Raw genomic sequence first — 24,357 nt, 5'->3', positions numbered from 1 at the left:
AAAGTTTTCAAGATACAGAAGTTGAGGCTAGTGTAAGTGACTTCGATTCAGAAATATCTGACGAGACACTACTGCAGCAGATGGTACCTAGTGAATTTGTGCGTGCTAGTTCAGTTCGTATTCAATATTTGTTCAGTGGTAATAGTGGTGCAGTTGTGCCTCTAAAACAAAACGATGGGATGAGTTGTTTTGTGTGTTTTTGGATGATGTGCACAATGATAGCTGAACAGACAAACTTATATGCAGAACAGTTCATAGCTTCTCATCCCAATTTAGCAGCACACTCCTGAGTTCACAGTTGGCAAAATACTACACGCGACGGGGTAAAAGCACTTATTGGAATGCTTGTACTTAAGGAATTCTTCACAAACCAGACCACAAAATGTACTTTTCAAAGAGGGAATCAGTTGACACACCTTTCTTCAGGAAAGTGATGAGTGAAAAGCGATTTCATCTTCTATTTAAATTCCTCCACTTTGCTGACAATACCTCATGTGATTCACTAGGCACTATCAGTAGAAAACTATACAAAATTCACCCCATTATGGAGCATCTGCAGCGTGAATTCAGTTCATCGTACATGCCAGAAAGGAACATCACCGTTGACGAATCGTCGTTACTCTGGAAAGGACGGCTCGGATGGAAACAATACATTCCATCAAAGTGTAGCAGACTTGGCATCAAATTGCACAAACTCTGTGAAAGCAGTTCCGCGTATGTAAGGGACTTTGTTTACAGTGGAAAGGACACATTATGGTAGCCATTATCCAGATGTAAAAATAACCTCTCTAATTGTTTTGGAGCTTGCACACGATCTACTCAGGAAAGGCCACTGTATTTATCTAGACAACTGGTACACCAGTACAGATTTGGTAGACAAACTAACCAGCAATAACACTGACATTGTTGGCACAATGCTTCAAGACACGAAGGGGTTCCCTGGCTTCGTAAAAAAGGAAAAACTGAAGAAATGGGAGTACATAACAGGGTACAAAGGCAAGCAGATGATAATGAAATGGAAAGACAAAAGAGACGTCGTTATGGTCAGCACCTTCCATGACGATACATTCGTAAATGAAAACTCGAAAAAGGGAATCGTTCAAAAGCCACAAGTTATCGTTGACTACAACCAGAATATGGGGAGCACGGATAGGTGCTATTCTCAGTTACAAAGCTACCAGATGGCCAGAAGCAGGCTGAAAAAATACTAGCACATTAGTAGGACGCCCACCTCTAACACCAAAAGCAACATGTCTTACAGCCAGGCATTTTCCAGACTTTCTGTCACCCACAACGAAGAAAAGACGAACAAGCAGGTGTGTGGTGTGTACGAGAAAAGGCCTTCGCAAAGACACTTCATGCTGGTGCGCAGAATGCGAAGTTTCCTTGGTGTGCAGCACCTTGTTTTAAAATGGTTCACACTGAAAACAATACACAATATACTGAAAATACAGTTTTGTTAACTTCTGCAATATATTTTATTCATTTCCACCCAATATCAACAATGAAAACGTGAAGGAAAATGTGAGAACAGTGTGCAGCACAACCGCGAAAGGGGACCCTGGCATATATTGCCCATTGTGGAAGACTCGCACGCGCAAACTACCCACTTAACAGGTCGAGTGTTTCAACGATAAAGAATTAATGATTCAAGATGGTCACTCATAAACACCACTCACAAAAATGAAAATGTTTGGGAGACAGGGACCGTAGATGCGAGTGCCTCGATGTATGTGGAGGACACTGTGGTTACACACTACGCCGGTAGTGGGGGTGACACGTGGCTTGCGGCGTACAGAGCCATACTGGAGTGAAGCGATAGTGTGTTTCATAGACATCTACTGTGGCACTCAGTACAGAGTTTCAGGAGAATAGCCTTAATCTGGGCATTCTGCTCGACACAGGTGACGGTGCCGTGGTAACGCTGGTGGTGGGTGATGCGCGAGTGACAGCATATGAGGCTGTACTGTTGCTCAGTGACACCGAGTACCGAGTTTCAGGAAACTGGCCGTAATCTGGGCGTTCTGCTCGACGCAGGTGAAGGTGCCCTGGTAATGGGTGACAAGCGAGTGACAGCATACGAGGCTGTACTGATGCTCAGTGACAATTAGTTCTATCTTAATGCTGTTGTGTACCTCGGTCTCGTCCAATATTTTGGTTCGAGCTGTTGAGAAGAGTTCTCAATATAGTTGACCTAGGGAGCCGACCAGTAGACAGGATGTGTCTAAAGTGATTAGGCCTACAGTCTCCGCCGACCCTACAGTGCCGACAAGCCGAGAAGCTTTGGGAACAGGCTACACAAATGGGATGAACTGATGTGGCCTTAGCAGGGGGAAAGCTACTGAGTATGTGCACGACAAGTCTTGTACCCCATAGAAGGTTAGAGAAACTTCCCCGTGAGGAGCTTTCGTTTACATAAATAGGATCTGTAATTCTGAATTGGCACCACTGTCACTACGGAATGTAGGAATTTCACAGCTCTGTACAGAAGCCTTCCTAGAACGGAACGAGGGAGGAGATTGGTTTAGGTGGCTTATCTTGCAACACACATAAAGCTAAAATAACGAGGAAATAGATATAAAAATTGGGAAACACTGATTATAGAACTGCTCACCATACAGCAGATGTCCACATTTGTAGTAAAATGTGAGAATATCAGTTTTGTGTAGGAGGTTCTCTGCAGAGGAGAGAGGCAGAAGACTGGTTCAGGTGGCTTATCTTGCAGCAGTGGGCGAACTTCAAACTTTGCCAACATTGGGGGAACGTGGGGGCGGCGAGCTGCCTGGTAGGGAGTGGAGTGAAGGTTTCAGAACACGTATCTGCATAAGTCACACGGAATTGCTGCACACAAGTGTGGCTGGCACGTCATTGGGCAGTACCGAGCGTCCGTTCCATTCGAAGCAGGAGTAGACAGGGGGACGAGGGATAGCGAGTGGTGGGCGCCTCCAGATCTTACCGTGTGGACGAACGACAGGCACATGGAATTGCTGCACACAGGTGTGGCTGCCATGTCATTGGGCAGTACCGAGTGATCGTTTCATTGGAAGCAGGAGTAGACAGGGGGACCAGGGATAACGAGAGGCGGACACCTCCGGATCTTACCATGTGGATGAACGACAGGCACACGATAGAGCTACTGCAGTTAAGCTACCGGCCTGACGGCACAAAGGTATTAAGGAAATAACTGTCTCTTATTGTAACGTATGTGCTCCTATGCAGAATGTTAAAGAATAAAACACTACCCAATATTTTAGGGGATGACAGTAAGCATCAAAACAAGAGAAAAATGTCTCATAACCATGTGTTCCAAAAAGCATACATTCTGACATACGGATACGTATTCATAGGCTGTGCTCTCGTGATGCCCTCCACGGCAATGTGTTACTTGTCCTATTACTGACAACTACCTGACTAATAATGTTAATTACAACCTCCGGCATGGAATACTGTGAGGTAGGAAGGCATCACTAACAAGGGTTGCAGATACGAGCACCGCTGTTGTGCTGGCACTCTGTGCCATACTGGGTTGGACAGTGTGCCGGGATACTGCTGTGCAGTGGCAGGGGGTTATCACGTGGAGTGGCACTTTTCGTTCTCAGGGCGACCGCGTACGGCAACCACAGAGGGCAACGCACAGCTGGTGATCGAACAGCGGCCTCGGGTTTCCGTTCGCCGTGATGCAGCTGCGGTCCAAATGACGCCAACGTCCACGTATTGTCTCATGCGCCTGAGTTTACTACACCTCTATCCATACAAAATTCAAACGCGGCAACCCCTCAGCCGCCGCTACCTTTGCTGCACGACAGACATTCGCTAACGATATAGTGCACAGGATTGATGACTGCGATATGCATGTGGGCAGCATTGGGTTTGCTGACGAAGCTTATTTTTACCTGGACGGCTTCCTCAATAAATAGAACTGGCACATATGGGGAACCGAAAAGCCCCATGTTGCAGTCCCATCGTCCCTGCATCCTCAAAAAGTACTGGTCTGGGCCGCCATTTCTTCCAAAGGAATCATTGGCCCATTTTTCAGATCTGAAACTATTACTGCATCTCGCTATCTGGACATTCTTCGTGAATTTGTGGCGGTACAAACTGCCTTAGACGACACTGTGAACACCTCGTCGTTTATGCAAAATGGTGCCCGGCCACATCGCACGGCCGACGTCTTTAATTTCCTGAATGAATATTTCGATGATGTGATTGCTTTGGACTATCCGAAACATACAGGAGGCGGCGTGGATTGGTCTCCCTATTCGCCAGACATGAACCCCTGTGACTTCTTTCTGTGGGGACACTTAAAGACCAGGTGTACCGCCAGAATCCAGAAACAATTGAACAGCTGAAGCAGTACATCTCATCTGCATGTGAAGCCATTCCGCCAGACACGTTGTCAAAGGTTTCGGGTAATTTCATTCAGAGACTAAATACCTGTCAGAATTTTGTCACGCTTATCGAAACTCTACGTGCCATTCTCCCTCGCTCCTTCCCCGAGACGAGCATGCCGGAGGACAATAAGTCATGACATCAATCGGTTCACGTGGTGATGCGAGAGAAGAAGGGGAAACAGCACTTAAGGGGGATGAGACTGGTGACAATGGGCTGCCCCAGCAGCCGCCGGACGCTGGCAGCGGCCAGGTCACCATCACGGACATCGAAGACCCGGTGCTGCGACAACTGCTGGCTTACTTCTATACACTCGAGGCACCCCAGCTCCTCAGCATGAGCTTCTCCAGCTGACTAAGTATGCGGGAGTGTCTGACCTGAAGCAACAGCTGTGCTTGTTGCTGCTGCAACAGCTGCAGGTTTCCTTCTGTACACTCGGGGCTACCCAGCTGTAAGTACCCCTTTTTCCTCTCCAGCTGCGGTTCGCTGCAGCAAGTATGGCATGTCTGGCCTGAAGACTGAGGGCAAGCAGCACAATTCGCTGTAGAGAAGGCAGTGGTCACAACCATGTTTCCCAGTACTGAAACTCCTGATGGCCTATTACTATACACTCGAGGTCCCCAGCTTCTACGAGGGCTGCTATATATATTTCTGGCCTAGGCAACACTAAGTGTTGCCAGGTGCAATCTGACATTTCCATTGGAAAGTTTGACATTTTTTAGCATAAATGTACTCAGAACTTTTTGACTTACGACATTTTTTTTTCTTTTACAGGGACTTGAAGAAATCAATTTGGCACAAAAATGGAATTAACTCGTGAACATTTTCGTGCGATCATTTTTCACAACTTTCGACGTGGATTATCACGACAAGAGTGCATCGATGAACTTAAATCTTTGTATGGCGACGAAGCACCATCCTATAGCACTGTGAAAAACTGGTACAACGAATTCAATCGTGGCCGACGCTCGCTCAAAGACGAATTCTGTGAAGGTCGTCCAAAAACAGCCGTTGTGCCAGAAAACATCGATGCCGTACGTGAACTGATAATGCAAGACCGTCATGTGACATACCGTGAGATAGAGGCATGCCTAGGCATTTCTCCCACCAGCATACATTCGATATTGCATGAACACCTGGCCGTAAAAAAGGTTTGTTCTCGTTGGATCCCGCACAATTTGACAATCGCTCAAAAGAAAGCTCGTGTGGATTGGTGTAAAGAAATGCTGAAAAAATACGATCGCGGTGCTTCAAAAGACGTTTATAAGATCGTCACAGGTGACGAATCATGGATCTATGCGTATGAGCCCGAAACAAAACAGCAATCGACCGTGTGGGTCTTCCAAGACGAGCCAAATCCAACGAAAGTTGTTCGTGGAAGAAGCACTTCGAAGCAAATGGTCGCCTGTTTCTTCGGCAAAACTGGTCATGTGGCGACTGTTCCGCTTGAGCAACTTAGGACGGTCAATTCTGAGTGGTACACCACCATTTGTTTGCCTGAAGTCTTCGGAGAAATTCGAAAAATGAACAAGAGAAGACGAATCATTGTGCACCATGACAATGCGAGCTGTCACACATCGGCTCAAACCAGCGCCTTTTTGACCGGCCAAAACGTCGAAGTGATGGGTCATCCGCCGTACAGCCCTGACTTGGCACCCAATGACTTCTTTTTATCCCCACACATCAAGAAAAAAAATGCGTGGTCAACGATTTTCGTTGCCAGAAGATGCTGTTGCAGCATTCAAAAACCATGTTTTGGAGGTGTCTCAATCGGAGTGGAAAAAGTGCTTCGAAAATTGGTTTGAGCGCATGCAAAAGTGTATAAATCTTGATGGAGAATATTTTGAAAAACAATAAACCATTTTCGTTGATAAATATTCGTATTTTCATTATTAGGCCAGAAATATATATAGCAGCCCTCGTATGCACCTGCCTCACACCATCTCTCTCCAACTACTGGCCGTCACTGATAAATACGGCTGTCTGCCTGCAGATTTCGACGACAGCAACAAGTGGGCGTAGCAGTTCGCTGTAGAGACTGGTGTTATCACAACTGTTTCCCAGTGCTGCAACAGGTGCTATCGTACTTTATACACTCTGAGCTACCAGCTTCTAGTTTTGTGCCTCACTCCTCTTCCTCTACAGCAGCTGCCTGCCACAGATAAGTATAGCACGTCGTTCGAAGACCGAGTGCGAGCAGGAGGTGGCCGTAACAGCTCTCTGTAGAGAAGTCCGTGATTACAAACTAAGTTTCCCAGTGCTAAGACAGCTACTAGCCTACTCCTATACACTTAAGGCTTCCTAGCCTGCAGACAAGATGTGCTCCAGCTGCTAGCTGCCACCGATAAATACGTCATGTCAGTCCCGAACACAGAAGTGTAAGCGGCAGATGGCCACAAAGCTGACAGTGGAGAATACGGCGGAAATGCATTTGCTGCAAATTGAGCCGAACGGGTGAAAAAAACTGCGATATCACTCATTTACAAAGTGTTGTATGCTATCTCACGAGGGAAGGGTCAGACTTGTCGTGCCAAAACACGTACCAATTTTTTACCACAGTTAGATAACTCTGAAAAATGAATGCACACAAAACTGTACAGGGTGTGGTAGATAAGTAATGAGACTGGCCGCCGCGCGGCGCCCCAGTCGCTCGCAGGGCGGTCTCCACCTGTACGTCACGTGGTGGGGGATCTGAGCTAACAATAGAACCGGTTCGCAGTCGCATCGGAGCTCTGGTGCAGTGAGGGTCGAGATTCGTGTATTACGTTGTTTGTGTGCCCGTGACACTTGTGAAAACGCTGAAGATGGATCGCTCGATAGAACAGCGGTATGCAATCAAATTTTGCTTTCGCTTGGGCAAAACTGATTCGCAAACTTTTGCTTATGATTACGGAGGCCTACAAAGAAGACTCCCTATCAAGAGCTTAAGTGTTCCGGTGGTTTAATGAATTTAAAAACGGGAGGGAATCCGTTGAAGACATGGAACGATCTGGACGCCCTTCAACAAGTCGTGTGGATGAAACGGTGGCTAAAGTGAAAGAACTCCTGGACTCCGACCGTCGTTTAAGTCTCAAAATGATCGCCGATGAGGTCTCCGTGAATAAATTTACGGTTCACCAAATTGTTACGCAAGATTTGATGATGAGGAAAGTTTGCACAAAATTGGTTCCCCGAGTGCTCACTGCCGAACAAAAGCAACGAGTGGACGTTTGCCGTGAGATGTTGAATGATTTGGAAAATAATCCAGACTGTTTAGACAACGTAGTAACAGGCAACAAATCGTGGACATTCCAGTACGACCCGGAAACGAAAGCCCAGAGCTCGGAGTGGCACACACCGGCATCCCCGCGCGGCCGAAGAAAGCAAGAATGTCAAAGTCCTGCATCAAGACAATGCTGATTGTGTTTTTCGACAAGCGGAGGTTAATTCACAAAGAGTTTGTCCCTCAGGGGAAGACTGTCAATGCGAATTCTACAAAGAAGCCCTTCAGCGACTGCACAGAGCCGTCAAACGGAAGCGACAGGACCTTGCTCAACGCTGGCGTCTCCACCACAACGTTCCGGCGCACACAACGTTCCTCGTGACCTCCCACTTGACCCGAATTGGAGTTGAAGTTCTGCCACAGCCACCATACAGCCCTGACTTGAGTCGTCCTGATTTCTTCCTGTTTCCGAAGGTCAAAAGATGCCTGAAGGGTCATCGTTTCGACGATATTCCGAACATCCAACGTGCTGTCACGAAGGCACTAACTGGGATAACTCAAACGGACTACAGTGGGGCCTATGAAGCTTGGAAAACGCACTGGCAACGTTGTGTCGACGCCCAAGGCGAGTACTTTGAAGAATATTAACATTTTGTACAAATTGGATCAATAAATTTGTTTTTCTAGACTGAGTCTCATTACTTATCTACCACAACCTGTAGCTGCTGACAAGAACTGGAAGTCAGCTAAACAAAATCGTGAAAATGGTCGTTTCTCTCGGTGAGGCAGCAGAGCTGAATACACCCATTGACAAACTGCCCCTGTAGATGTTGAAACCATAATACAGCCATAATAAAGCAATCAGCACATCCAGATGAGCTGAAGAAATGCCTCAGAGGAAAAACTCCAAATGTAAGAGTGTCTTTAAACAAACTTGTATGGACCAAGGTGCCCGAGAACAGCTGGTAAACCTGAAGACTGCAGTCAGTGATGCTGTGATATCCTTCTGTGGTGGAAATACAGCAGAGTAAAGGTTCTGAAGCAATTTGGAATTAAGTCTGGCCATAATAATGAAGCAATCCTAGATCCCTCATACACAGAAAGAGACTGCATCCGATTAATCCTCAAGAAGATTACAAAGCTGGAGAGTTTTATGTCTCTCTTGATTCAATAGAGAGTTTTCCTTTGTCAACTTCCAAGTGCAATTTCCAAAAAACTACTTTTTGCAAATGTTTCCCATTCCCATTACCTCAAGAACTATTTAAGCTAAAGCTCTCAAATTTTCACCTGTTATTGAAAGTGGTATTATATTTATGTAGCACTTATATTTTGATCATAAAACATACAGGTGTATCAAAAAGAATCATTTGATTAAAAAATCTTAACTATTATATTATTTGAGCTACTGGCAGCATGAGCAATGTTGTAAAGAGCGAACTCTCGACTTTTACACGGTTCCCACTACTTAGCAGCAGTGTGTCCACTTCAGTTCTAGTAAAAATGGTGTCGGAACGACAGAGTGTCTTGTGATCTACGTTTTGCACAGTGCCAGTCAGTAATAACTGTTCAGCATGACTTTTGTACTGGGTGTGGTGTGGATCCTCCTACAGCACAGAGCATTAAATGATGCTACGAACAATTCCAAGTAACAGGTTGTTTGTGTGATGCCAAATCACCGGGGCACACCCAAGAATGCATCACATACGTCAAACGCATCTGCCATAATTTCACATCCCGATGTCCGTGTGGCGTCAACATTTACTCATGAAACCATACAATATTCAGGTACTGCAAGCTCTTTGTGAAGGTGACAACAATTTCTGGAGTTCTGTGATTTCGTTCTTGGCAAGATGGAGGACGACAGTTTTCTTTCATGCTTAGTGTTTAGCGACGAGGCAACATTCGATTTAAATGGAAAGGTGATCTGCCGTAATGTGAGAATATGGGGTACAGAACAACCACATGAAGTTGTACAACGTGAGAGGGACTCTCCAAAATGGAATGGGTTTCATACAGTTTCATGGGAAAAGGTGTACAGTCCATTTTTCTTGGCCGAAAACACTGTTACAGGAAGCTCATATCTCGATATGCCTGAGAACTTTCTTTTCCCGCAGTTGGAGACTGATTCGAATGACATCATTTACCAACAGGATCGGTGTGAAATTCAACAGTGTTTTGTATCAATATTTAAAAATATTAGAACTGATAATGAAGCTCTCCTCTCTTCAGAACAATACATCTCGATTTCAGTTTCCATTATTCCATTTCTGACTGGCATCTGGAAGTGCGGTAACTTTTAAATCAAAGGATTACTGAATGATGGATCGGTTGCACTGGACCAAATGATTTAGCTTTTACTTACTGGCCTTCAAGGTCCCCAGATCTGGCTGACTGATTGTTTCTTACTGGGGTTTATAAAAGAGTTTGTTAATGTGCCTCCATTACCAACAACAATGAATGAAATGAGACAATGCATAACAGCAGCTGTGGAAGCTGTAACTCAAGACATGGTCACTGACACCATGCATCTCTAAAGTGGCATATGTAACACCTATGAAAACGCATAAAAAAGTAAGTTTCCTGTTCACCAAAAAACAGAACTCATTGCATGTGTTTATTAGTTTCAGACACACAAAACGTGCCAAATTGGATGATTCTTTTTGATACCTGTATCTTTAAAAATTACATACCTTTTTCAAGACCTTCAGTAAGAAATTCATATTTTGATTCCCAACAATGTTATATACTTGATGGCAGATCAAGGAATGTATATGACTGTACATGATAGAAAAGTTTTGTTACATAACCTTGGATAGTTCCTGAGAAACAGGATATATACACACTTTAAATTATCTGGAAAGGGCACTGATATTCCCCTTTAATACTGAAACTGCGTAAAACCACAGTTTTCAGAAGCTTGCAAATAAGAAATGAGATGTAATGAACAACTTTGGGAAGTGCTACATCTAGTTGTAGATCTTCCCAAAGTTGTTAGTTACACCTTGTTTCCTATTTGCAAGCTTCTGAAAACTGTGGTTTTATGCAGTTTCAGTATTAAAGAGGAATATCAGTGCCCTATCCTGATAACGTTTTTCTCAGGTTCTTTGTCAAGTGAGATATATTTTGGTAACTAAAAGAGAAAAAATTTTGCTCCAAGTACAGTAGTTTTTGAGGTACAACATTAAGTTTGAAGCTCTGGGACAATTTAACCATTTCAAAAAAATTAGTGTTAGCTCTGGCTCTCATTAATATTAAGAACAGATTTTTGACGTGCCTAGAGGAACTATAGAGATGTGTAGGGTGAGGCAGAAATGACAGACATTTTTAGAACAGCTAGTATTCACGCTCAGGCGGTCGGAGTGGGATGAGTGATGTGGTAACGTGTGATTGGTAGATCGTGCCATTTTGTTTAGTCAAGGTCATGGAGCTGTGGACTGTGCAACATCGTGTGTGTAGCTACGATAGTTTTGTGTGTAATAGTGAGTCTATCATTGCAGTGCAGCATGAGTAAGAGTTCGGCAAGCCATACTCCCGGAGTCCTGGTCAATCTGCTAGAAGACATTCGGCTGAGCTACACCTAGTAAGGCCTATTTTGCATACTAACCTAAAATTTCATCCCTACAAAATAGCCATTATGCAAAAATTAAACTCAAGAGATTATGAACAGAGGCTAAATTTTTCCCGAGAAATGGAGGCCATATTTGAATAAAATGACAACATTATTTTGCTTAGGAGTGGTAAAGCTCATTTCCATTTCAATGGAATGATAAATCAGCACAACTGTTGTTATTGGGCCAGTGAAAGGCCAAAACTACTGCATGAAAAACCATTACATAGTCCCAAGGTGACAGGTGTGCTGTGACAGGTACAGATGTTACTGGTCCATACTTTTTGCAAGACGAGTACGGGAACACTGTAACCCTAACCTCTGAACGATATAGAGAGATGATCACCGAATACTTCCTACCTGAATTAAGAAGAAAACTTATTCCTACGCGCACGCGCGCACACACACGCACACACTTTATGAGGGACAGAGAAGAGAGAGATATATGTAACTAAATTATTTTTGTACTTTGATGCATGTCTGAAGAAAAAAGGCATGCCAAAATAGTTGAGCTCTTGTGACTAGGAATGTATCACAACATTAACATTACATTACATCAAAACACTATGCAGCAGTCCACAAGCTAATAGCTTTTTGCACATTTGCAACTAGTGGATCCTAATTGCATATCCACCGTCATGCACCAGGCAGAACTGTTGAAGGCAGAAAGTACAGGCTGTCGACTCATCACAGGACCTTCCCCCCCTCTTCTCGTGTGTACGGTCTGCTGCCACATATCACCGACAATACCTTCAACCTCAACAGGCCGTTTCACCTTCGGCGACGACAGGACGCAGCCAGCATATCACGCGGGCTTCTTCTTGCGCGCCTGCGGCTTCCATTGCCACTGGTCACCAGCTGCACAGTTTCCTCTTCCGGGGTTGGTATAGTCTCGAGCAGTGTCTATGTACTGCAAAATCAATTTCATTATGACAATTTCAACGTATTGCTTTTTATATTACAAAATGAAACAAATATTGCATTGTTAACAACGAAATTATGAGAGAGTTTAAACAGCTAAAATGCACTGCAAATTATTTAACTTTCGATTCTATAAAGTAAAAAATCATTCACACAGGAGAATTGCTACAAATAAGACATCATTTGACGGTCGCACAGACTCTCGTATGGAGGACACAGTAATATGCACCCTGGCATAGGGAAACAACTGAAAGAGTTGAAAACAAAGTCATCAGCTCTAGATGGAATCACAATTCAGTTTTACAAAACAATTAATGTACGGCATTAGCCCCTCAGCTCGCATCTATCACCAGTCTCTCACCTTGCTCAAGTCCCAAACAAAATACGAAATAATCTACCTATATCTGTGCAATTGCGTCAAAAATGTTTTTGTTATAAAATGTATTTTTGTTATAAAATGTACAATTTGCTTTGGATGGTAATCATTATACAAAGATTTAAACCGCATCCTAAATTCCTATTGCACTATGGACAAAATGCAGATGAAGATTTAAGCAAAAGAAGGTATTATGAGTGAAAAGAAATTCAAGCAAAATGTGGTCTAGAATTAATGAAAGCAATAACATGGATGAAAAAACATTGATAAAACGAAAGAAATTAAATCCAACTTAATACATAAAATAAATTAAAATCACGTGAATATAGAGTTCAAATGGAAAATGAATTAAACAAAGAAAAATTAGACCAAGTGCAGTAGTTGATATGACGATTAAAATAATTTGACAGAAGCATCGAAATAAAAAGTTAAGTTTAAACCAATTAACTGGATAAACTAATGTATAAAGTTCTTTCGACAAACATTTAAAAATAATAAAAATTTGAAGTAGCTGACAAGATTCAAATCAATGACTTTTTGCACATGACAGCCTTACCCTATCTAACATACCACACAACCAGTTCATAACACTACTTTTTTAACAATACTGATAGTCATGTGAAATTACAATTTTTTTCCGTTAATTACTAGCAAACTAGGGACCATCAGTGTTAATGGCTGCAGGGTGCAATACCTGTGACCAACCTTACCCTACATCATCGTACAGACAGTTTTGAAAGTAGATCCCATCGCTGGAGACCTCTCCCCATTACATTAAAACTGGGTACTGGACAGGGACTCAAACCCAGGCAGGACCTTTGCTTTTTTGAGGGCATGTGTTTCTGGAGAAGAGGTATTGGTTGAAGTAAAGCTGTGAAGGTGAGTCGTGCTCAGGTATCTCAGTTGGTAGAGCACTTTCCTGCTAAAGACAAAAGTCCTATGTTAGATTCCCCATCCAGCGCACCACTTTAATCTGTCAGTTAGTTTCTAATAGGCACACACTCCACTGATGAGTATAAGTTCAATCTGGCAACAGTGTGATTAGTGTGTCAACTACAACAGGAAACTACTGTCAAACAGTGCCATTACAACAAATCTTGTTCTGTGTGACACGAGCAAGCACTACTGTGAAAATGGGCACACGTCCCTTATGAGGGTAGCATTACACCAGACGGCTACAGGCATGACCCCAGCCACTCACCTGTCGTGGCACCAACCAGTCGAGCAGCTGTAGGACGAGGTGGCACAGCGAGATCACCAGCAGGAAAGGCCACACGCCGCTGGCAGCGTAACTGCAACCAAACACACAGCCACTTGAGCCTCCACAACCACTATACTAGTTCTCCCCCCTTTCAATCACTTTAGTGCCAAATGCCATCTTACCACGACAGGGTATATGTGCTGAAAAGAAATTTTTTTCCATATTTACTGGCTAAAAATGCTCTTTTGCAGGTGAAAATACACTACACACCTGGTGAAAGTACATTTTCTTCATGATAAGTGACAACATATTTTCGCTCGGATTTCGCACACCAGCCAGAAATTCCAGGTACTTTAGGAAACAATTTTACTTTAGGAAGGCAATTGACACCATTAATCCTGCACGGCTGTCCATAAATCTCTAAGAGTAGGAGGGTGTGGAGATCTCTTCTGAACAGCATGTTGCAAGGCATCCCAGATATGCTCAATAATGTTCATATCTGGAGAATTGGTGGCCAACAGAAGTGTTTTAACTCAGAAAAGTGCTCCTGGAGCCACTCTGTAGCAATTCTGGACTGTGGGGTGTTGCATTGTTCTGCTGGAATTGTGCAAGTTGTAATGCACAGTGGACAAGGATGGATGCAAGTGATCAAACACTATGCTACATACCTGTCACGTGACACGAGTTGTATCTAGATATATCAGGGGTCCCCATCACACAAAATGAACATGCCTCACACTAATACAGAGCTTGAACAGTCCTCTGCTGATGTGCAGGGTCCACGGATTCATTGAGTTCTCTATATCCATACACGTCCATCCGCTCCAGACAATTTGAAACTAGACTTGTCCGACCAGAAAACACGTTTCCAGTCATAAACTGTCCAATATCGGAGTTGATGGGCCCAGGCGAGTCGTAAAGCTGTGTGTTGTGCAGTCATCAAGGGTACTCGAGTGGGTCTTCAGCTCCGAAAGCCCATATCGATGATGTTTCGTCGAACGGTTCACACGCTGACGGTCCAGCATTGAAATCTGCAGCAATTTGGAAGTGTTGCACTCCTGTCACGCTGAACAATTCTCTTCTGTCATCATTGGTCCCATTCTTGCAGGATCTTCTTCTGGACGCAGTGATGTCAGATATTTGATGTTTTACCAGATTCCCAATATTCACGGTACAGCCGTGAAATGGTCATATGGGAAAATCCCCACTTCATTGCCACCTCGGAGATGCTGCCATCGCTTGTGCGCCAATTATTAACACCACATTCAAATTCACTTATATCTGGATAACCTGCCATTGCAGCAGCAGTAACTGATCCAACAACTGTCCGATACTTCTCTTATATAGATGTGCGACCGCAGTGCCGTATTCTGCATGTTTATGCATCTATCTTTATTTGAATACACATGCCTATTCCAGTTTCTTTGGCAATTCAGTGTATATCGGGGAGGGGGAGGGGGGGGGATGCGCCATAGGTAGAGAAGCAGTAACTGCATAATGGGCTTGTCGTGAGAGCTCAGTTGTTATAAATGTAGACAAATCGGCGAATGAGACAAGAGGAACAAATCTGTCAGACATTTCAATCCATCTAAAGGTGCCTAATTTGACTGTGTGTAAAGCTTCTGTGAAGTAGAAACGAGGAGCAACGACTGCAGCTAAATCGGGACAGGGCAGACCTCATGCCATAAAAAAAAAAAAATTGCACAGAGAAGGCAGGAGGAACCCCACTTTAAGAGTTGCAATGTGTTACCGACTGTCCAGCTAAAACAACGATCACATGCATGAAGTTAAGAAGAATGGGGTACTACAGTCAAGCAAGTTGTTACATCCTTAAAAACCACCCACTCAATGATTAGAAGATAGGAGATTTTTGAAGTGGTGTGAAGAGCCACACCACTGGATGACTCTTAAACAAGTGATTTGTAGTGACGAATTTTACTGTACCCTTCAGCAGCCTGATGATAGGGTCTGGGTTCGGGTTTGGCAAATGTCCGGAGAATATTACCTGCGACCGAATGTAGGGCCGAAGGGGAAGTACGGAGGAGGAGGCGGTCTTACGGTACAGGGGTGTTTTTCACGGGTAGGGTTCGATCCCTTACTTCAATTAAAGAAATGTTAGATGTGGAAAGATACAAAAAAAATTACAGCATTGTGTACTGCGTACAGAGACTATGATCGATTGTGTCAGCACAAAAGGGCATCCTATCACAAATCAACAGTTTGCAGACAATTGACATTCACCAAATGTACTTGCCTGCTGAGGGTTGCAACCTGAACCCGACAGAACACCTTTGGGACAATTTAGAATGTCTACTTCACTCCAGACTCCAGGTTTCAACATCATTACCTCCTCTGGTTTCAAAGAATGGACTGCCATTCCTCCACAGACATCTAGACCCCAGCACAGTTGAAGTCATCAAAAAGGGGAAAGGTGCACAATCCATATTGATGTCAACTAAGAGGTGTCCAGATACCTTTGCTCAGATAGTGTACAATCGACCCTCCAGAAGCAGAGCATGCTACGGAGCACAACATACTCTATTTTAAGTGACAGTTTTACAACCTGTTCCGTCCAGACCCTTCCCTTCGACAGCAGATTCTTGGATTTATATGAACGGCAGTTGTCCTCTTTACAAATCCTTTGACCTTGTAATCCTCCCAGCCTACTCCTCCTGCGGCAGCCCTGGGCTTCAAGCCCCATTGTCTCTCTCTTCCTCTGCCCTACATCCCAATCCCAATCCCAATGCAACCGTCCACACCATCACATCCCGGACCCAACTCCCAGCCTAGCAAGCTCACCGGTATCGCATTCTGACCACTTCCTCCTGCTGCTCCCCCTCCCCCCCTTTCCCAGCAGATTCTCACTCTTTCACCCACCCCCCTTTGCCACATCGTCAGGTGAGACATCTCATTCCATTTGAGCTACAGTATTGCACGACAGAGAGAAAGGGCGAAACCGTACATGTATTCTATTAGCTCAAAAGGAGGATTTGCCCGAAAGCTCGCAGCATTTTCCCCGTCTCATTTCTGTGCCCATCAGTTGAATGACAGTACTAACAATGACTTATATGGCAATGAATGTTTGAAGACTCAACAGATGAGTTACGACTGAGATAGACTTCTTACATTATTTAACTGAAATTTGAAACCAAGACAGTTTTTCTCAATAACAATATAAGAGCAGAATGAAATTTTCACACTGCGGTGGAGTGTGCAGTGATACGAAACTTCCCAGAGATTAAAACTGTGTCCTGGACAGAGACTAACTCAAAATTTTTAAATTTTTGGTGGCAAATGCCTACCAACTGAATCACTCTTGCAGTACTCAGTTTTAATCTGCCACGAAGATTTGTATCAGTGCACACATCACCACAGAGTGAAATTTTCTTTCTGGAAACAAAGGACAGGGAGGGAGGGGGGGGGGGGGGGTGATCAAGTTACAGGCGTGCAGGCAGCACTCCCTTTGTAAGAATACTGAAGCGTGCACTATTATTGTATCAAATCCTCATTTACCGGGCACAAACACACGGGTGCTGCCACCCTATGCAAGTTTCCCATTCGTTTTACTGAGCTACACTATCGTGTTCCAAAATTCGTGCCAGTCACTATCCAGAGAATAGCTACATTTACACAGGACACTAAATTAATTGTGCAAGGTACGAACCTTCTCATCTGGTGCCCCAATGTGTGCGTAGGGGAACTGGCGACTGTGCGGTACACCTTCTCGGTGCGTCGCGTCACGTCGGGCCAGCTGTACAGGGCAGAGACGCGAGCGTGCCGCTTCCAGGGGTCCGGGCCCCGACCGCTCCTCAGGTCTGACAGAGCTGCCTCCAGGCCTTCCAGGAGAGCTGCAGAAAGAGTGTGTCAGTTTCTGTAGCAGAGAAGTGGCCAAAAGAGCAAAAGTAGCCTCACACAGAAGTGAAACGCATGCAATAAGATCATACGAGAAGAGAACAGGTTTCGAAATGCTGTAGATCACGAGGGTAAATTGAGTACTTCATGTGGCACTGAATCAAAATGCGGAAAAAAGACATTTATACCCCAGCTTGGCTAAAAGAATGGATTGGTTCCTATGCCACACTGTGAGGTATGAAGGAATTGTCAATTTAGTAATGGAGGAAAGTGTGAGCGGAAAAATTGTACAGGTACTCCAAGACTAGACTACATGACAGTTTTCAAATGAACATTTGTATTTTGATTTATAAGGAAAAAATTGCTTTATAGAGATCAAGTGTTAAATACTATTTATTAGTTTTACATAAGTAAACTCCCAATTGTTTAAAGCAGCGAATTCCCATTTATGTAACAGCTCCAAACACCTGGTTACAAATGAAACGATGTGTTCAATATTTGCCTTTATGCATTAAGTGGGAAAAAGTTTAGGAAAGGTTTGAAATCAGACTTGCAGTTTGTCAAAAGTCGCTAAGTGCTCTTATCAGGAAGCACTGAGCAACTATAAACAGGGCAATATGTGCTCCATTTTAAGCGAAAGTTTCTTCTTCTTCTTCTTCTTCAATGTTTACAGTGTCAAATCTCCCAATGTGTGTGTCACACAGTGATACAACTTGCAGGGCAACAGTGCCGAAGGACCCGCAATGTCCCAACGACATACTCTTCCTTTAGGACAAAAGTATTTTATGAGAACAGAGCGTGCTCTGCCTTCAGTGGCTCCATTCTTATTGAAATAGATGGCCCCAAAGTCAGTGATGTATTTGGTGTCTCCCTCCCACCACTGACAACAATACACTACACTGCCATGTACTTGCCTGCAGTCATAGTGGACAATGAACTCCTTGCACCACAGTACTGTAAGTGTGCTCTAGGAGGAAAATCAAAATGTGGCAACCCATTGCTGAAATGGAATATCACGTGGTAATCAGTTTTTGGCAGCCGTGGAAATGTTGCAGCTGTGTCAACTCAACCCAAATAGCTACAAGAGTCATCTGAATCGGTCTGATGCAGCTGCAATGTTTCTGCCTGTGTCAGAAACCAATTGCCACACAGGACTCCAATTTATCTACAGGCTGTCCCACTTCGGTTTGGGACCTCTAGCTTGCTATAGTACTGGTGCATGGTTTCAATGTTACTATCAAATGCAGATGTGTGCGAGAGGGATGGTGTGGCGATGGTAGTGGTATCAACAACAATAACAACAACCCCTCCCCCCCATATCTCTCCATTTCCCCCTCCTTTTTTTCTTAAGGGCCTTGCTGCAGTGGTAACACCACAGCTGGGCTTGGCTAGCACTTGGACGGGTGACCGTCCTGGTGTGCCAATCTCTCTTGGCCAGAGGGATGCACTCACCCTTCATGAGACCAATTGAGGAGCTACTCAACCACATAGTCGAACCTCTGGCCACGAAAACTGACAATGGCCGAGACAGCCGTGTGCCTCTCCACCTCCACATCCAGTGACACCTGTCAGCTGAGGACGCGGCAGTCGGCCAGTAATGTCGGGCCTTCCCAGGCCCGTTTGGATGGAGAGAGCATTCTCTCTTTTCTTGAGGTGACAAAACTACGACTACCCTTTGTATGTAGCACATGGGGAAAGACATTATTGTTATGGATAGAAGCATCTGTTGCTCAGGTAGCAGGACAAACTTAGTTCCACAGGTACTGAAAAAGCTATACTGCAACAGTACCAGCACAGTACTGCAGGACAACGCTCAATAATTAAAAAGAAAAAAATGTTAGACAATAGTTCGTGTACAAGGATATTACAATGAAACTGATAGCAATGCTTAAAAGCATAAACCTGAAATATTAAACTGTTACATTACGGTACATAGGTCAGCTATTTTCATAACGTAGGGTTCAGAAGACACTGTAGTGTTACTTATCACTTTAGTGAAGTGATACATTGCACAAGCATTGTACAAACCAAAGAATGATGATTGCCACAATAAAAAGTTAATTTTTGTTATGAGTTAGTATAACCTACTGTTTTGATGTATATTTTATTTATGAATGTGTATTATGAAATGGATGGACACAATATATCTGCGAACCAGGTTGACGATAAATGTCTTACAACATTCACGGTACCCAACAGTCTGACTGACTCTGCCTCAGAGATATAGTGCAAGTCATGGAGGAAGAGCAGCTGTGACCATGCCTTCAATATATGGGGACACGAGAAGGCTTGATATATATATACTCAACCAGTAATCTCTTAAATAAGACAGACCATTTTTCGATTCAGTCCTTATCAATATAACAGTGATGCCCAAATGTTGCAACAACCAAAGTACGATATACGATACATTGTTTATTAGAAGCATCATATTTATTTTAAGAATTTGATGTTCGATTTGTACTGTTAACTTACGGCAGTAACTGCACGATTTGTACTGTTAACTTGCGGCAGTAACTGCAGCACTCTGAGAGAAGAGGCTCAATCTGAAGAGGTTGTTGATTGAGTCGACATAATAAAGTAAGAAAGATTGATTAGCATTAAGTCTTAGCTCCCAATCAGACTATTTCATTACCCGATATCACAGTAAAGAACCAGCGGAACATCGCAACACATGTTACTGAAAAATTATATGTTGCATTTCTGACATTTCTTGGCCAGAAATAAAAACATTACACACAGTCAGAATAATCACCTGTGGGCAATACTACTAGTCAAGTGTACTAACCTGAAAGAAAGGCTGGCTTTCAGCAACTTACCATGAGCCCATAAGAAGCAGAGATACAAGATTTAATTAATGTTGCATATACCAGGGTAAACCAATTATTATCCGCGAAATAGTTATAAAATGTTATTGTCATCAAATAGGAAACTTACAAGAACATCATTTTTTGACAGTCTCCTTGCGTTTCAACACACTTGGTCCAGTTTTGTACAAGCTTCCTGATGGCCTCATAAATGAAGGTTCTCAGTTAGCTGTGAGCCAAGAATGCAAAGCTTCTCTCACTGCTTCGCCCGAGGCAAATAGACGGCGCCTCAATGCCTGTTTGAGTGGACTAAATAAGTGATAGTGAGAAAGTATGCCGACAGGCATTGTTGTGCAACAACACAACACCTTCTGACAGCAATCGTGCTTTAGCCTGGCAGTAAGCATCTCACTGTAACGTACACTGTTTGTTGTTGTGCCCCTTTCCCCATAATGTGCCAGTGCTGGACCTCGTGCGTCCCAAAAAAACTTAAGTGTCAGTTTTCCTGCAGACAGTTGGGTCTTGAACTTTTTCTTGCACGGCGAAATTGGATGTTTCCATTCCATACTCTGCTGTTTACTTTTCGGCTCTTAATAATGGATTCATGTCTAAAAAGTTGTCCCCATCATTACCGTAGCGATCCAAATGCTTTTTGCGGATGTCCCAGCGCATTTGTTTATGCAACTGTGCAAGTTGTTTTGGGACCCATCTTGCACAAATTTTATGAAACCCAAGTCTGTTGTGGAGGATTACCTAGGCAGAACCGTGACTAATTTGCAGACATGTGCCACTTCATCAATAGTCATTTGTCTAAGAGAATCATTTCAAGTGAACGCTCAATGGTTTTTTCATTTATGGCGGTAAACGGTTGTTCGGCTCCTTCCTAGTGCATAACACTTGTGCGACCATTTCGGAAATTTTCAACCTGTTCATAGACACTTCGTTGTGGCAAAAACATTGTTCCCATTCTGTACCAAAAATCTTTGATGAATTTCGGCCCCTGATGCACCTTCAGACCACAAAAAACGAATTACATAACACTGCTCTTCTTTGGTGCAGCGGAGCAGCCACGATTAACAGCACAGCAACAATAACGAAACCAACACAGCAGCTTGAAAATTGCAAAAGATATAACAACAAATAAATGAAGCATGTGTCATCAACGTACCAAAATAAACAAAAATATAACTAAATTGCGGATAATAATTGACTTGCCCTCGTATATTCACAAATTTTAAAAATTATTTTATATCTAATGAACCATAGGATTATAGCTGCAGCTCCCCACCTGTGACAGTCCTCATACACTGCAATGTTTGCTGATGACAAGCATACTAACGAGTATCCAAACTAGGTAACAGTAGACACAGCTCAGTTAACAGCTGAAGTACCTACATGTAGTTTACAGCTAACAGTTTAAGCCTGACTCATACAAAGACTCGTATTATGCAGTTCCAAACTATCAACTATGATCTATAGTACCAACAGTAGACACTGTCATACACTGAATGAAGCACTATGAATAAATTTCTTTGTTGTCCAGCCGGATAACAAGTTGAAACGGCATCACACGCAGAGTGACTATCCGAGAAGCTCAGTTCAGTCTGTTATGCCCTCACAAATATCTCTCATGCTTATCTAGAGACACAAGTCTTGGCTTGTCTCACGTTTTTATTTATTTCCCTACTCTGTTATAGATTTTCTGGAGCAGTGCATCCAAACTTAAGGGAGTTTGTTCTGTATATGCGCATAATAAGAATATTGCGTTAAGTATGTAAATGTACAACTTCTACAATATTTTTTGAAAATCTTCTCAATAAAGCAAGAAAGTTAGAACCCCTAAGACTTTAAAATAAAATTAAAGACATACCCCATTAGTCAGACTTTCTAGAAATTATGTCAATATCTAGAGTCAGGGATTCAAAGTTCTGTCAGCTACACTGCAAGTATCAGTGTTTACTATAAAGTTGTGTCACAAATAATAATGTAGCACCAACAGGGTTCAGTATTTGCTGAGGCATGTGCACATTTTCTTTGAAAAATAAAAAACATAATCACACAAATATTATAATATTGACAGACGATGGACCATTACTTGTTAGAGCGTTTAGAAATGCTACAGGGGAGAAAAATTAGCATTTGCGATATTCACCTGGCACAGTGGGTTCTGTGAGGTAGATCAGATCAGGTGGGAGTACCTCTGGTATTCCTCCCACTCTGGTGCTGACAACTAGCAACCTGAAAAAAATAAGGCCAAAAGCTTATAAATTAAATGTTACACATCTTCTCAAACTGGAGTAAGAACAGTAGTTTTTGCTGAACAGAGAGAGAGATAAAATAATTACGAAAGTGTTGCACCACTGAGTTAGTATTTTAGCTTATTTTCAAATGAAGACCACATGACCTTCTGGGTTTAGCTGTCCGTAATACACACATCAAAAAAAGTTTTCCATCACCCCGATTCCCAGAACTCGGGAAGATAGACATTGACTGTGGATATTTTTATCACAGAGACAGTCGCTTTGACTGATCAGAGATGTCACTAAACCCACCCAAAGATGTAAACAACCATGCATGAGAAGTGCCTAAAAGTAGGCAGAGGGCGTCAAAAGCCAATCAATTCCAGTCATTCCACCAGCAAGGAGGTACACAGCTCGTGTTGTCTGTAGTTCAACCGTACCTACCTAGACGGTCAATACCACGGTTAGTTTGCATCCGCATTGTTACCTTGTGCCAGGAAGGGCTCAACAAGGGAAGTGCCCAGTCTCTGAGTAAACCAAAGCAATATTGCTCAGACACGGAGGAGATACAGAGAGACAGGAACTATCGATGACATGCCTCGCTCAGGCCACCCAGTGAATGACCGCTTTTTACGGTTTATGTCTCAGAGGAACCCTGACAGTAACAACACCAAGTTGAATAATGCTTTTCGCGCAGCCACAGGACGTCGTCTTACAACTCAACTGTGTACAATAGGCTGCATGATGCGCAACTTCACTCCCGACGTCTATGGCGAGGTTCATCTTTGCAACCATGATGGTACAGATGGGCCCAACAACATGCTGAATGGACCACTCAGGATTGGCATCATGTTCTCTTCAGCAATGACTGTTGCATATGCCGTCAACTAGACAATTGTCGGAGACTGAGACCTGGTCGGGCTGAACACCTTAGATACACTGTCCAGCGAGTTTAGCAAGGTGGAGATTCCCTGCTGTTTTGGAGTGGTATTACGTGGGGCCGACGTACACCGCTGGTGGTTATGGAAGGCGCCATACCGGCTGTACGATATGTGAATGCCATCCTCCGACTGATAGTGCAACCATACGGCAGGGCATTCATCTTCACAGACAACAATTCGCGATCCCATCATGCAAATCTTGTGAATGACTTCCTTCAGGAAAATGACATCGCTCGACTAGAGTGGCCAGCATGTTTTTCAGACATGTACCCTATTGACTGCAGGATGTCAAGGCAACAACCTCCAACAGAAATAGGAACAGCAAAGTCAAATGTGGAGAAAGTAATTAAGTATACAAATGAAGCCCAACGATGGGAGAAAAAATCAATCAGTGGGAGAAATCCCCTTTCCTGTCTGAACTCCCACCCTTTGGCCCTTTTCCACTGTCATCCGAGTTCTTAGTTACATTTTCGACTCAGTTTGTCACTCCCCTTCCTCTTACTCGCATCTTTCACTTTTGAGACTGGCGCAGCGGCACGGCCACGGCCACTTACCCGCAGGCAGCAGCCTCCACGATGGCCATGCAGTAGGCTTCGGTGAGGCTCGTGTTTAGGAAGAGCTGGCCATCCACCAGCGCGTCGCGCACGCGGTCGTGGGGCAGGCTGCCCACCAGTGTCACGCGCTCCTGCAGCGAGTGCCGCTCCCGTGTCTCCTCCAGCAGCCACCGCTTCGGCCCGTCGCCTACCACCAGGAAGTCCACCTGTCGACCGGAAGCAAAATTGCCGTCATTACCGTACGGGTACCGTTACTGCCGTCGACCT

General features: G+C 43.8%; 1 protein-coding gene across 1 annotated transcript in view; it reads right to left on the bottom strand.

Moving 5' to 3' along the window:
• Nucleotides 1-10,202: 10,202 nt before the first annotated feature.
• The window catches only part of LOC126295336 (phosphatidylinositol N-acetylglucosaminyltransferase subunit A-like), a 121,454-nt gene continuing 107,299 nt past the window's right edge, over nucleotides 10,203-24,357 (bottom strand). Inside the window, exons 7-11 of the mRNA XM_049987805.1 lie at nucleotides 24,091-24,296; nucleotides 22,508-22,593; nucleotides 17,361-17,544; nucleotides 13,697-13,787; nucleotides 10,203-12,108 (exon numbers count right to left, since the gene is read on the bottom strand). Of these exons, the coding sequence (XP_049843762.1) occupies nucleotides 12,004-12,108; nucleotides 13,697-13,787; nucleotides 17,361-17,544; nucleotides 22,508-22,593; nucleotides 24,091-24,296 (672 nt within the window). The 3' untranslated portion in view covers nucleotides 10,203-12,003. The remainder of the gene's footprint in view (nucleotides 12,109-13,696; nucleotides 13,788-17,360; nucleotides 17,545-22,507; nucleotides 22,594-24,090; nucleotides 24,297-24,357) is intronic.

Source organism: Schistocerca gregaria, chromosome 11 (genome assembly GCF_023897955.1).
Source record: "Schistocerca gregaria isolate iqSchGreg1 chromosome 11, iqSchGreg1.2, whole genome shotgun sequence".
Lineage (NCBI taxonomy): Eukaryota > Metazoa > Arthropoda > Insecta > Orthoptera > Acrididae > Schistocerca > Schistocerca gregaria.
Note: the sequence above shows the minus strand (reverse complement) of the source record. Positions and strands in the feature narration are given on the sequence as shown.